Raw genomic sequence first — 15,760 nt, forward strand, 5'->3', positions numbered from 1 at the left:
AAGGTTGTGTGTGTGTGTGTGTGTGTGTGTGTGTGTGTGTGTGTGTGTGTGTGTGTGTGTGTGTGTGTGTGTTTACTGGGCCTGGAGCCAAACTAGCTGGGGACGTTTTTAGTCATTTGACCCGTATGACCTCAAAGTGTCATAAGTGAGCAGAGATAGGGATAAAACAATGTTACTTCATGGGCCAATCTTAGCCCGGAAACATAATCGCGACAGGCCCGCTAACCCTGACTCTTTGCTTTCACTCAAGGGGAGGAGTGACGGAGGCTATGGACTCAAGGAAAGAGAAAGTTCTCGTGCTCCCGTGGCCGAGGAGGCGAGACGGCAGATAAACTGGAACGACTGTGCGAGCGTAGATATCCATCAGATGCAGTGATTGTATAGTAAATATAGTTGCTGTTTTAATACTCTTAAAGGTTGCAGCAGAGCGGAGCTTTTGTCGTTCTTTATTCTCTCCACCGGCCGTTTTTTTGTTGCCTATTCTTCTCTGTCTACCCGGTGTCAGCGCTATATACGATGGACCGGCAGAAAACTGCAAGCTATGACTTTAAAATCTATGGATGAGTGCCCAGCGATAGCCATATTTTGTAATGTAAACTTCGGGATCCTGCTGAGTTTGCAACATATATCATTTTTAACTCCGTCATGCTCAAAGGCCTTTTTACAACCTAAAAGAGGAACAGGGAAAACAGAGGCACCATTCTCCGGCCAGAGCCTGGTCTATAGAAGGGTTCCTGCATGTCATATATATATAAAAATATATATATAAAAAGGAGCACAGCTCAGTTTTGTTATCCTGAAAAGTTCACGTTTTGGAGACATGAAGCAGCATTCTCAGGATTCTGGATTTGCAAAACAAGCACGTCTGTGTGCGAAAGCAGATGAGAAAGACTAAATTGATTGCTTCCATATGATGGGAATAAAAAAAGTAATTCACAGACCAAAACTGTTTACAATCAAGTGAGAATTATAATTCGGGTAATTAATCTGTTGCCGGGGCTTTATTGGACCGGTGATTAGTATTGATAAAAAAAAAAACTCAGTTCCAAGCCGATTCTTAACTTTCGGAACTACACACACAGCTGACAACACAAGTTTTGTGAAGTGCCCGAAATGTATAAAATTGAATCATGAAGTGCTATTCAGTACAATAGAGGCCCGAGGGGAAAATTATAGGGCTTGCCATAGGTTAGAAAGAAAAGAGACACACTTTATCGTGCTCTGTGCAGATTATTGTTTACGGCGGGCGGCGTCAGCGAATAAGGAAAAATATATGTCCTATAGATATCCCTGAGGAAGCAGGTTCCCTGCTTTACTTGTACCCCTTGGCTTTTAAGCACAACAGATGAGTGCTCTCTTGTTATCAGGACACAAACACAATTCAGCCAAAGCATCCTGTCACTCTCCTGGTAACAAGATAAATGCTTGTTACCCTCTCAAAGCGCTGAGATAAAACTCCCAGGCTGCTATCCATGTTCGAACACCTCTCATTTGGGCTCGTTGAGAGAGCGGCTGCAGCTAACAGACACCGCAATCACAGGCGCGCTGAAAATACACACAGGTCTGGAGTTCACAAATCTCCTGGGAGCCATGTTTAATTCATGAGAGGACCTAAAATGAGACCTTGCAACCCTTTAATGTATTCAGCAAGGTTTTGTTTTTTTCAAAAGCTCTTTGTGTGTGCGTGTGTGTGTGTTTTGTCTCTGTGTGTGTGTGTGTGTGTGTGTGTGTGTGTGCGTGTGTGTGTGTTTGTCTCTGTGTGTGTGTGTTTGTCTCTGTGTGTTTGTCTCTGTGTGTGTGTGCGTGTGTGTGTGTTTGTCTCTGTGTGTGTGTGTGTGTGTGTGTGTGTGTGTGCGTGTGTGTGTGTTTGTCTCTGTGTGTGTGTGTGTGTGTTTGTCTCTGTGTGTGTTTGTCTCTGTGTGTGTGTGTGTGTGTGTGTGTGTGTGTGCATGTCCCGTGCCTCCGCTGTCCGTCCGTCCGTCTGTCTTCTCCTCCCCCCCCCTCCTACTCAGATGCCTGTCACGTCCCTCTGCCCTTTGCTTGGACCATCAATGTCAACACCACATTCCTGTGTGGATCCGATTCGTGACGCGAGGTCCTCTCACTTGTTTCGCTTTGCATTCCCCGCTCGCTTGTCGGCGATCAAATAGAGTAACATCAAAGGCAGATGACAGAGAAATGTCAGATGTTGTTAAGGTCAGGACCGCCGGCAAAAGTAATTCACCCGTGTTTCTTTTGGGCTCGGCTGTCACGAGGCGCTGCGTGTCCCTTGTTCTCTCAGTAAATTAAAAGTAGTCGATTTCTAAACGACACCCAGGGGGGGCTCTACGAGTTGATTGCCTCTTGTGGGGTGTTGTAAGATTACTGCTAAAATTAGGGCTTTATCTGAGGTTCGCCCACCACACTCACACCCCCACACCCAACTCCCCTCTATAACTACAGGCAGTGGCTGTTATTAAATCCCACATCAGTGAGCAGACATTCAAAGTGTTCCTTTTTTCTACTTCTCCTGTCACCTCACAGAGCAGATGTTAAAAATACCCGTTTCGGTTAGCAGAGAAATACTTACTTTAAAAATCACATCGCACGTCAGCGCGTCACCTCGATGCTCCAGCGGAGCTAAAAACAACCCACAAAGATAATAAGTACGCTCATCATATATTAGATTGAATGTAAAGTACAAGGGGAGACTGGCTTCTCTGACAGTAAGCATTTTTTGTTGCCCGTCTCCAGCCGATTAAGAGAGTAATGACTCGCCTCTGATCTGAAGTGTGGTGTGGCCGTGGTGGAGCAGCGTTGAGAGCAGTGTGGGTGTGTGTATCGAAGAGTTGTCTATCTGTGTGTGTCTGTGTGTGTGTGTGTGTGTGTGTGTGAGCACATTTGGTCAAGCCTTCTCTTTGGGACGTTGGGTCGTGTCCCATGTGATGTTAGCAGCTAATCCCTTTCTTGGGTCTTCCAGCAGTGAAGTTGCTGCTCTTTTATCATCCAATTATTTTTGTATTTGTATATGTTTTATTGGGGACGTACACAGCGAGTACGGTGCATTTCATTAACACAACCTCTAAATGGAATTAGCTTTTCTGTATTTTTAATTTCATGTGAGATTTGAGTCTGATGACTTTGGAATATGAGTATCTTAACACATGTGCGTTGGGTTAGGTTTAGGGTTTTGTTTGAGTTTTTTAAATTTTATTTCAGCATGGATGTATTTGTTCAGGGTAAGCTGCAGATGCATCGACAACCTGATTGCACAGAAATACAGAAATATATATTTATACATTACACAGTGCACATAATAACCTTTTTTTTTACATACTGGTACCACGGAAACATCATGTGTTTTAAATTTCTTCTTTAGTTTAAGTTCTTATTTGACTTGGGTTAATTCACATATTTCAGGAGATCACGATGGTCATTAATGGTTGTTCATGTGCTGTATTCATCAACACACCAACACCGTCTCCCAAAACCTGTATGTAATTAAAGGCTATAAATTATTTTATTTTTTTTTGCTTCCTGGAAGTGCTACTTTTTTGTACTGTATGCAAGTTATCACATCCTCAGTCCCACTTGTGTTAAGCTTAGGCAACGAAAGCACACATCCGGACTTGCTATGAATGCTAAAAAATTCATTATTTGTTTACTACGTGCAGATATGTAGTGGCAACTGTTGGGAAAACATGACAAGTCTCTAAAGCCATACTAATGGTTCTAACATAACATACTCACAATGCTAGCAATGTTGATATTTAGGCAGGTTCGATATTTAGCATGTTCACATAAAGCTGATGGCGATAACGTTGGTTTTGAGGGTCATAAGTGTTTGAATTAAGAGACATCTTGATCTAATGATGGCACCAGAGGAAATGGCAGTAGGAGGTCAATCCTCTGGGGACCATGAAAACCATGGTCATCCATATGATAATTGTCAATATATCTCAGTCTGGACCAAAGTGGTTGGAACCGTCCAAAAGGCCGTCATTCCTTGAGCCATCATGCTTCTAGTGGCCTAAAAAATTGTAATTTAGTGGTGATAGTGTCTTTGAAAGTAATACCATCAACACAGACCTCCATATTACGGCTGTGAGAGAGCTGGGGCTGTAGCCCCAGCAATCAAAAATCTTCAGATTTAATTGTCTTGCATATGAATTATAATTCACTGTGTTCATATTTTTTTGCACTGTGCACATTTTCACTGATTAGAGGCTTGTGAATTCTGAAGAGCTTCCACCCACAAACCTTCACATATGCTATTTTAGACAAGATATATGTCCAATAAAAATGTAAATATCTTATTCTATTAAAGATTGACATTTGACATTAAAGCTCATAGTTCAAACTGCCCTCGGTGGATTTTTCTGTGGATCTCTAATCACACCGGCATGGCAAATATTGACATATTGACAAATTGAAGCATTTTTAATGACAGGTAGATAATAATAAACCTGAGGGAGTTGCACTATACATCAACACAACATTGTTAGTGAGGCGTAATATATTTATTTTTCAAAGAGGAAGTGGAATTCAGATCGTTCGAGGTTGAAAGGCCTAATGGATCAAGCTTGGAAACATGCTCTGCTCTGAGGACACTGGCAGTTTTAATCTTTACCTTCGGTTGTATTGGTATATTAGAATGAATGGTCAATTTGGCAGAAAGCCTAAATTCAATAGACTACTCCCTTATTCTCTTACAGGTGTTGAGCTTCAGCTGAGGGATGGCAGGAGATTCTCGAATCCTCATGGACCACAACATGGAGATAGGAGTCACACCTGCACAGGTAAAGATTCACATCCCTGCTGGTCAAACACGGTACCGATCACTCCGATTTCACCACAGCGGGGAGAAAAGGAAACCAGACTGATTGTGTCCCTAGAATAATGGGAATAAAGAGGATTAAAAAAGCAGTTTGATTTACTATATATGTTGTATACTTTATAGATTAAATAAACAGTGCAGATTATGGATCAAGTTCCATAAAGAGTAAGCACAACCTGCTACTTTAGTTCATGCTCAGTTGGCTTGGCAAGTGGAGAGAGGGAAATAAAGAAGAGACACCCTCCTCACTCCCATAATGGATGGTGGGGTTGCACTGGTTTTCTGTCCTGATTCCCCAGCTGATTGGAGCTTATGCTGTCCTAACCAAAGCGGCAGCCACGAAGGCTCAAAGAAAGAAAACATCCACCATTTACTCCTGCCACGAAAAGAAAACTAATGAATTTGTTTATCGACCATCACCCTCACAGACCGTATTGACTACAAAGGCCAAAATTAGGTGGCATTCCTAGTGACAGCTTCATCCATCACTAAATTAATCAAACCCCCAAACGTGTGGAAATTAATGGGCCTATTTTAGCTGTCCGTAGTAGGGGATTAACGACTATTTAAAAAGATAACAACTGTGTACATTAACTGATGTTGTTGGTAAAAAGTGTCACTCTAAGAAATGGTGGACTGACTGTATACTGAATCTATAATTGATCCATATCCCTGAGCATAGTGGAGATAAAGGGAGCACATTGACATCGAGCGAATGCCTTGTCATCAAGCTGCTAATTGCGATGCCGGTCATGAGCGTTGTCTTTTCAATTCTTCTTCGTCAAAATGTTCCTTAAACAGAGGATCCCTTCAGATCGATTCTGAAAACTCAATACTGCACATGCATGCCTGACCAGGTGCACAGGACAGCAGTAAAAACAGCACCTGACATCGACAAGAAACCGTCCTGAATAAAGCTGTCTGGCAGACTTTATTGTCAAGGCCCCCGCGATCAAATGCACCAAAGGGTATTTGTAGTGCCTCAGATGTCCTTCCCCAGCTGAACCGGGATAGTGACCGTCTATGTGATTGAGCAGAAGAGCAGTCACTGTAACCACAATAGGACGTGGCTTGTCTGGTGATGTGAGCATGACTCTAGAGAGAGATGGAACCCCAGGTGTCAGGGATTCAGAGGGCACGGGAGCTGTTTTCTTGCCTCGACACAATGCATTTCAATTATCAACTCAGATTGGAAAGTGTCAACGTGCTGCCAAATGTCCTTGGTGTGTTTTAAACGTTGTCCCCCTTGCATGTGTGTGTCACCCTGTCGGTCTGGATGCAGGTCTCCAAAAAGAAGGACAAAGCAACTGCCCCCCCTGCACGACTACAATGCCAGGATGCGTGAAAGACTTTCTTTATCGGTCACCCTAAATGTTCTAAACAGACAATATTAGAATCCTGCGGATGTTGATGGATCCTACATCTATGTGCATGAAAGCCCGTTTCTAGATAAGCACAATGTGTGTGCCAAGGCATATGCCAATCTTTTTGAGGATGCCATAAGGGTCTATTGGGGGAGGATGGAGGATCTATTCCTATCTAAGCCTGCCAATGTCCCATGGGTGCGAGGGGAGGGAACACAAGGGACAGGGGAGGAAGGCAGGGCAACAGCTGTGGAGCCAGATCGCCTCGCTGGAGCTGGGCCAACATAGACAAAGACCTGGGTGTCCTTGTTGTTCTTGTTGTGTCCCTTACTCTCTCTTTCTCACCTCGATATGTGTGCTACACCGACACCTTCAATGTCCATTGTAGAGTAGCGCAGTGACTTTATAGCGGTCGGTAATTCTATTTTCCTCCATGCCAGAAGCGCAGAGCAGTGTGGTTGTGCAAAGGCTGAAAGAGAAAATCTCATTAGAAAGGTTAACACCTCCGTACAAAGTCAATATAGCTTTCCGAGAAAAATATTAATGAAAGAAATCTGAAGAAAAGCGCATTCAATAAAGTACACCCATGTGAAGAAAAACTCAAATTGTGACTGTTCTCTCTTCCCTTTCACTCTCCTCCTTCCAATTGTCTCTCTCTCTCTCTCTCTCTCTCTATCTTTCCTCTAGGTGAAGAAGCTCCCTAAACACTTGCGGGAGGCTCAGATCTCGACTGAGCGAACTCACCTGATTTCTGACCCGGCAAAGAAGCCGCGTCAACGCTACGTTCAGAAGGACGGCAAGTGCAACGTTCACCATGGAAACGTGCAAGAGACCTACCGATACCTCAGTGACTTGTTCACTACGCTGGTGGACCTACGCTGGCGTCTTAGTCTCTTCATTTTCACCTTGGTCTATATAGTCAACTGGCTTTTCTTTGGCTTTCTGTGGTGGCTGATAGCGCTCATCCGTGGGGATCTGGTGCATGCTGATGAGGAGGGCTGGACCCCCTGTGTGGAGAACCTCAACAGTTTTGTCTCGGCCTTCCTCTTCTCCATTGAAACAGAGACCACCATTGGGTACGGTTATCGTGTGATCACAGAAAAATGCCCCGAGGGGTATCATTCTGGCTTCTGGTGGCAGGCCATCTTGGGTTCCATTGTTAACGCCATGATGGTGGGCTGCATGTTTGTCAAGATCTCACGAGCCAAAGAACCGCGCCGGAGACCCTCATGTTCTCGCAGAAGGCTGTCATATCGGTGCGAGACAACAAGATGTGCCTGATGTTTCGGGTGGGAGATCTGAGGAACTCTCACATCGTGGAGGCTTCGATCCGAGCGAAGCTGATTCGCTCGCAGCAGACCAAGGAGGGGGAGTTCATCCCGCTCAACCAGACCGACATCAACATCGGCTTCGACACGGGAGACGACCGGCTTTTCCTGGTTTCGCCCCTGATCATCTCGCACGAGATCAACGAGAGGAGCCCATTCTGGGAGATGACACTGAAGCAAATGGAGAAGGAGGAGTTCGAGATTGTCGTTATCCTTGAGGGCATGGTCGAGGCCACAGGTATGAAGCAGTGGGGGGGGGGATAGGAGGACACATGGATGATGGGGAGATTGATAGTGAGATGTATGAAATGTGGGATGCAGGAAGTGCACTGAGTGGGAGGGATTGGGAGTTGGATAAATGGATGGAAAGAGAGAAGAGGTTCACATGGAAAGATAAATTGCTTTACCGAGAGGAGGGACAGGAGCAAGTACGTGTAAGTGCTGCAGATTGCAAAAGACAAAATGGCAATGGGCGGAAAGACAAAGATAATAACCTCTCTAAGTGTGACATAAATAATATTAATGAATCATCTCACTTGAAGTTAGTACGTTTTAATGGAGATCTTATTATTTCAACATAAGTTTTGCAATAGTTGCCTTGAAATGCAGGTTGTTTTCATCACCGTACATCACCGGCTGATCACACACAAGTGCGTTGCAAATATCTCTCTGTACTCACTACACACAGCATTTCCACTGTTGCTACTTCAAGGTTATGTATTTGATATTGTGTATTTCAAAAGGAGTAAAGTGTAGCTACCCACACTGTTTGTCCTTGTTTTGGGTAAAGGCCCAGCAGCCCTGAAAAGTGCTCCAGGCCGGTTACCTTAAGGAGGCAGACATGACGCCGTGTTTCCGGAAGTGTTCAAGGGCACAAGAGAAAAATGAAGCATCCTCAAGATGATTGTTTTACAAAGACACAAAAAGCAACGATATTCAAAGCCAGTGTTTTTACAGCATGATGGACCACATAGCTCGCTTTTAATTAATATGCTGTTCTAATCTCTTTCTGTGGCGTATTAGCTAAATCAAGTATTGTTTATACGCCTAATCTTTTTTTTAAAGACTAATTACAATCGACCCATTTTAAATACAATGCATTATACATGTTACTAATTTACTTTGTTTATTATCGAGGGACCACGCATCAGTAAATGAGACACACTAGTTGATTAGGAGCATTTTTGTCTTGCGTACACGAATGTCTTTTTTTTAAAAGCGTTCCGACGTACAAACCACTGAGCTCCCTAATGCGATCGGGCACGGCTTTGCATGCATCTGAACATTTCTGCTCTATTTCATTTTTTTTTTTTTTATTCCTCCACCAGTCCACCAGTAGTCATCATGCTTCCTGCTCACGCTGCTGGATACTTGACTCAGGCATTAGATCACCTTTCGCTTGACCGGCAGAGAACACGGCGTCATGCGAGTTGGGGGAGGGGGGGGGGGGGGGGGGGGGGGGGGGGGGGGGGGGGGGGGGGGGGGGGGTGGGGGGGGGGGGGGGGGGGGGGGGGGGGGGGGGGGGGGGGGGGGGGGGGGGGGGGGGGGCTGTGTTATCATCGCCCTTGACCGCTAGGCACCAATCTGACCATCTAGTCGCCCTCCCCCACTTACTTCTTTCCCCTGGTAACCTTAATGAAACTTGGTAAACAGGTCACAGGGCATAAGCCGAGATATTGTAGGATAGCTCGATGGTCAGTGTTTCTTAACCCTTTTCATGGTTTTTGCTATCATAAGTGTTCTCATTTTGTCTTTGGCTTTAACAAGTACATATATAATAGATTGCACTTGTCTCACATGGTGAAGTCAGGATGGTATTAACAAAAAACCTTCAAACTTTAAGGTGGGTTTGATTAAAGCCTGTAATAAGTACTTTTTTTTAATAATAATTATCTTTTTGATTTTGATATAAAGGCCTTCTGGTTACACACATTCAAATGCATGAGTTAGCACCCCCAGATCTTACTTTATAAGTGATGAATCTACTGTCAATGTAGCTGTGTATCAATGTATGTGTGAACCGGAAAAGAATATTAAAAGAATAGTATTATTCTTAAATCTCCAGGAGTAACGCCAAGGGAGAGATCCAGTATAAACAATAATTTACTATACATTTTTTTAAGTTGAAGGATTTTTTTATGGCTTATATGAAGCAAGCAAGTGTATCATAAACTCAATGAAATGCAGAAAGATTCAAATCTCCATCTGATGATGTCCATCAATTGCTCTATACACCCCGGAGTAAAATCTCACTATAAAAAAAAATAAATAAAAAAGATTTGCCAAATCACGAGGTGGATGCTGTCACCGAGTTTGGAAGTGACAGATGAGTGGGTGGTGAGTTGGCATCATTTTCTCTTTAATGGCCGGCCACCGCTTGTTTTCTCCGCAGAGACACATCTGTGGTTTTAAGCATAATTGTGAGTCAGGCTCTGGAAATCACTCACAGCATTTGTGTCCCTGGCACTCCCACAGCATTTTGGAATAAAAAGTCAAACTAAATGATGACTTGCTAAAGAACATTCTGCCATCCGACTCGATAGCACAGCTTAACTGCTCCGATGAAAAATACATAAATAGAGACAATCTACAATATATTTAATTTCGCAGAGCAAAATACAAAAAGCAATGCTATCAAATCTCATTTTCAAAAGGAACCTAACTTTGTGCTAACTTCTCTCACTTGTATTGCTTTAAACCAATCACAATCGCCAATGTACAGGATGCGGCGATGGTGTCCTTGAAAAACAAACCTATTAAAAAACAAACAGTCACTTCGATAGGAGGGAACAGAAGTGGAAAAATGATAACTTAGAGCCTTCCTCCAAAGCCACTCCCTCAAAATTGTCATTATGAACGTAAACAACGAACATGGCGATTGTTAGTACTCCTGTCAAGCAGTTCACACGCAGAACATCAATTAAAGGAAAAGTTAGCGAAATTTACATTAGAATCAGAATGACCCTGAATTTGACCATGTCAAAAATAAAATGTATACAAATTAATTAACGGTGTAAACAAAATGTTTACGCGGTCATAATTGGACTTATTTTGGTTGTATTCGGCTGCGGCAGAAGTGCAGAGAACAAACGACAAATACACCAAAATGTTGCAGTTAAAAAAATATTTGGGTGCAGGTAATAAAAAAAAAGTGTTGGTGCATGTGATTTTAAAAGTTACATGCCAATTAAATCTTTTACGGAAAGCAAAACCTATTTTTAATTTGACACTGATTTAATTTACTCTTAAAAACAAGAACGGCAGATAATGGAAAGCTTTAATTCATGCAGTTTGGTGCCCAGTGGCTCTGAATAGGCTATCATAAGAAATTAAGTTTTAATATCAGCAACTCTGAAGATTCATGGCTGCTTTGTCTTGTAAATTATGTTTCTGTTAAATAATGCCTGGTTTATGCCAAAATGTTAATATGAAAATATACAGACACACTCCAACTGCTAATGATCTGTTACCAATATATTTTCATTTAAATAAGAACAAACTGTCATTGATGCAAAGAGATTAAAACCAGGCCCAGTCAATGTTATCCAGTTAGAGAGCCACATGTGTGTGATAATAACCTCTCCAATTTAGACACGCTTGGCAAAGGTTTGTTTAAAGTTTCATAATTTACTAATTGAGCGTGCAACAACAGATTTAATCGTTTTCTTTCTTCATATTTTGAAGAGCAAAAGCACAACTTTGTCATATTACAAACCATAAGCTTTTCTAAACCACAACTCTTACAATCGAATGGTTACATGTTACAGGCTAGATATATTTCGAAAACAAAATTTGTCATAAATTATATTTGACACATAGACTCTGACCTTGAATGGGGAGTGGCCATAAAGCCTTTCTCCCAGGTGGATGCTGGTGGAACGTCATAAGCCTGTATGAAGTGCTACATGGGAGGCAGCAGCAGTTACACCTGCAATGACAGCAAAGGTGTGACTTACATGAACGAGCTCCATTTTCCATTTTGGTGCCAGTAAGTCAGTTTAACACCAAAACCCCCAAAACTGACTCCACCTTTATGGAGTTATTAAATACAAGCAGTGGCTTTGTTGTTTCCTCTTCGTCACTCACACATTGTTTATATATATACACGACCATGTGCTCTTGCATGCTTTATATCCTGTTTATGTCCACAAAAGAGGAGCCCTGTAGAAAAGGTTGTGGAACCGCTGTGCCGATACAGTTTTCACAATACAAAAAGCTACTTCATTTTAAATGGCTGCTGCTCAGTTTTTGAAGCACATGAACACATCACAGCACAAGTGTCTCCTACGCACAGTGCACCCTGCAGCTCACTTTTTCAAACCAACATTTTTTCAACATAAAAACTGGTATCGTTTCAAATGAAAAGATGCAAGAGGGAAGAGCCAATTCACTCCTTTGGAGCAGAAAGCTATTACCATACATACTTTGCTTCTGTTGGTATTGAAAAGTGGAAAGTGTGTCTTCAAATTCGGATAGTCTGTAGTATTCGAATCGCTTTATGGGTGAAGTGGCACATTTTATTTTATTTTTTTGTTTGTGAATTTGTGAATGATCTAAGTCAGGAAGTGACTACTATCTATACGTTGTTACCAATGCATCAGCAAAATAATGTAGTAGCTGTAAAGAGTCTCAGCCATCCTGGTTATATGACATATTGTATGAAGTCAAAAGCACCTGGCCTCGTGAATTATGACACAACCTTAATGAAATGAATTGATAATATGACAAGATACTAATAGATCTTCACACGTTATGTGTTTGGTCTCCCGAGCGTTAGCTAAACTAAAAAAATGTAAAACCAACACATCAAACAATATTCCATCAACCTTAACAAACACTGTAGAAAATCCTTCTCATAGTGACTGAAAGACATGTTATCGTCTTTGATGATCCAGTCGCAGGAATAACAAACATTTCACAAGTTAAATATGGAAACTAGGACACTGATATCCAGAGGGAATGCTGATGAAAAGGTGCAAACGACTCGCCTTCCACCGTGTCATTAGACAACATATCAATTTGGCATCGACATCTATTTTAGAGCACACGCTTGATGTTTTTGGTGATGTTATGCATTTAGAGATAGACAGAACATGATGTAACTCAACAGCTGGGTGAGCAAAGCATCTATGGGGAGACAGTTGTTTCCAGTTTAAAGTGATACTCCACCCAAAAATATGTCCTTCTCCACCCGTGTAGGCTAAAAGGGTGACTGTCAAAATGCGTTGCAACTATTTGTCCAATAAGTCAAACAGGAGAATGTAAAATAACAAGCATAAGTCTTCTTAATGAGCATTTCAAAGTTTAAATGAAGTTTGGAAACAAATCAGAAAAACAATGATATCTGAAAAGGCCTAAATAAAATGTAATTCTGTAAGGATTCGGTTAAAAATAGTTTCCAATTTGAATAATATAATATTTGTCAGTTTTTCATTACGAAAAGATTGTAATTCGAATTAGAAAATGATTTGAGAAAAAATATTTAATAAATGCTAAACTTCCCTACCGGTCTCCTTTCTTCACAATGCAGGTGTGTATTTGTTTTAGCCTTAAGTAGCAGTGTGCAAATTCTCAAATATGTATTTTATTTATGCTAATGTTGAATCCACAAGAGAGATTATAGTGGTTAGCTTGCTTACCTCTAATGAGGGTACATATTGTTACCACTAAATATTATTCATACTTTACAGTAACACTGGGCTATTGCGTCCCTGATTTATTGTGTGTTTTGTAATTCATATGCAGTATTCATTTACAATAAGCCGTTAGCTGCATGGCTAACTTTCTGCAGCTTAGCTTTTCTTGCTGCATAAAAACACAGATGTAATTAATAACAGTAATAACGACTGGGTTCTGTTAAGGTGGATCCCTTTCAGTTTCCAGATAGTCTGCATGCTGCCTCACTGTAAAGGACTACTAATACTTAATGACACACGGACATCATCAATGTTGCAAACCAACGTGTTTCCAAAAATAGAAATATCCAATGTCTTGGCTTTCATATCTGACACTACCAACACAGTTACTCAACAAGTAAAGGAAGTTAGATTATTTTAACTCTTTCAATTACTGGGTTACAAATGTGAAAATAATATTAACACTTTTTTTTTTTACCGTGTGAGAATTTGACATGTAATTTATGAACCAAACAGCTCATACTTTCTACTATTAGATGTGTGGCGTCTCACACGTTATGGCATTCACAACCATGATGGAAACACTGGGCAGGTGTTGTCCCTTTCACAGTTTTTACAGTTAATAATTTGCAGACTCTTTCTCTCTCTTTTTCTCCCTACACCTCTTTCCATCTGTGTGTGTTTGCTTGTTTGTTTGTTTGTTTGTTTGTTTGTTGACCTGATTGTGTGCATGTGGACGCATACACCCTATTCATACCTGTGACAGGGATGACATGTCAGGCACGGAGTTCCTACCTGGACACGGAGGTGCTTTGGGGCTACCGCTTCACACCGGTCCTCTCCCTGGAGAAGGGCTTCTACGAGGTCGACTACAACAACTTCCACGACATCTACGAGACCAACACGCCCACCTGCAGCGCCAAGGAGCTAGCTGCGAAGCTTCGGGACGGGCCGCTATTGCCTCAGCTTTCGCTCCTCAGCCCCGACCCCAAAACGCACAGTACTTTTGACGCCCTGAACCGCCTGTCCGAACGGGACCCACTCAGCCCAGACGAAGACAAGGAGGAGAGAGATTCAGGGGGTGACAGAGGAGAGACCAATGGCTCAGCTGCTGCTCTGGAGGATCCGCCCCTTGCTGATGGACTGCCTGACTGATGTGATTGGCGGCCACATCATAAAAAAACCCAGGAGAGACTGGACATGAGGACAGGACAATATAATGCTTCATTTAGTCAACGGCCAGCTTGTTCCATTGCAACGCTCGGAGATACAAGACATCCGTCTCCAGCCCCCGACTCATGCAATACTCCTCTACTAGAGTGTCAATCTATAGTATAGATTGGTTTTGTAGACACGTAAGTACGCATACACTGACACACGTACAGTATCTATATCTACACTAAAAAGGTTGGTGGTCGGACTGTCTTTTTATAATCGAAACGACCACTTACTGCTGTAACAGCTGTAAGTTGTATAATGTAAACTTGATCTCAAAGTGGTAGCCATGGGCTTATTATGGATACCCCAGTACTCTCATTTAAGAGTGTGTTGATTCAGCTTCATTTGAACAGAATCACTCTCATAACACAGCTAACGTGTCTAAACAGCAGCTTCTGAGTGATAACGGTTGTTATTTACTTTTATTTGTTGGGGTTTTTTTCTTTTCATTTGGGGAGATTAACATTTCCTTTTTTTCCGGCAGTGTCAGAAACCCCAATTCAACCTCAGACTTCTAGTTCGTAAAAGAAAAAAAAAAGGCAAGAGAAAACAATGGAAATGTGTTCTGTAAAAAGCAATGTCAGCGACCATGATCCACATTTATTTGACTGGTTACCACTTCATTCATGGCTGTACTGTCGTAAAAACCCTCATCGTGTGTCTGATAGTCTCTCCAACATACTGGGAGCATTGACCCAAAAGAAACCAGGTAGTACCTCATTTCATACTCATTGTCAGGGTTCTGAAATTAACAATCAGAACAAGGCAAGTTCTGGTAAAAAGCTGACTATGCTAAAACCCTTTGACTGGTTAAACAACTAAAACAGTAATTCCAAGCCCCCTTTTCTTGGGACATAAAGCACAATTTCCCCGCGAGGCGACACACCCACTGACCTGACCGCCCCACGAGCAACCCGCTGGCTGATGCATGTCAGTCCGACTTAAAAGTGGCTTTTCAAAATGTAGGTTCAAATATGTATTCTGAATTATTCAGTTGAAAAAATATATATATATGTTCTTGATTTCTCTACACGTGAATATTTCAAAAACGCTCCACAAGGCGAATTGAAACGTTTATCGTATCCTGTGTTGGTTTTTGTTTTTTTGGGGGATTTTAAATATTTAAAAAGATATCCAACCCCTGATGTTTTTTGTTCAGCAATATACAAGTTGAGTCAACTGAGGATAGAAGCAGGTTTTCTGTCTAATCTCACAAGTGTAGTAGCTGGCCAGCTCATCACCTGCAACATCAGCGCCTTCCTAGTCATGATTTCCTCTGAACTTCATCTGTAGTGTTCAACCTTATGATTTGAAGTCACACACTCTTGGTAACCACCATTGTGGCGACTGTTTTGGAAGCCGACACTTGTCCCGTGAGGGACATCGCGTAAAGTAGTT

The 15,760-nt window shown here is 42.0% G+C and overlaps 1 protein-coding gene across 1 annotated transcript; it reads left to right on the plus strand.

Moving 5' to 3' along the window:
• The first annotated feature begins 4,715 nt into the window (after positions 1-4,715).
• kcnj5 (potassium inwardly rectifying channel subfamily J member 5) lies at positions 4,716-14,299 on the plus strand. Its single transcript, XM_034548387.1, is given in 4 exon segments — positions 4,716-4,778; positions 6,868-7,389; positions 7,392-7,746; positions 13,911-14,299. Coding segments are annotated over 4 exon segments (1,329 nt in total).
• The last annotated feature ends 1,461 nt before the right edge of the window (positions 14,300-15,760 follow it).

The sequence above is a fragment of the Cyclopterus lumpus genome, chromosome 13, assembly GCF_009769545.1.
Source record: "Cyclopterus lumpus isolate fCycLum1 chromosome 13, fCycLum1.pri, whole genome shotgun sequence".
NCBI lineage: Eukaryota > Metazoa > Chordata > Actinopteri > Perciformes > Cyclopteridae > Cyclopterus > Cyclopterus lumpus.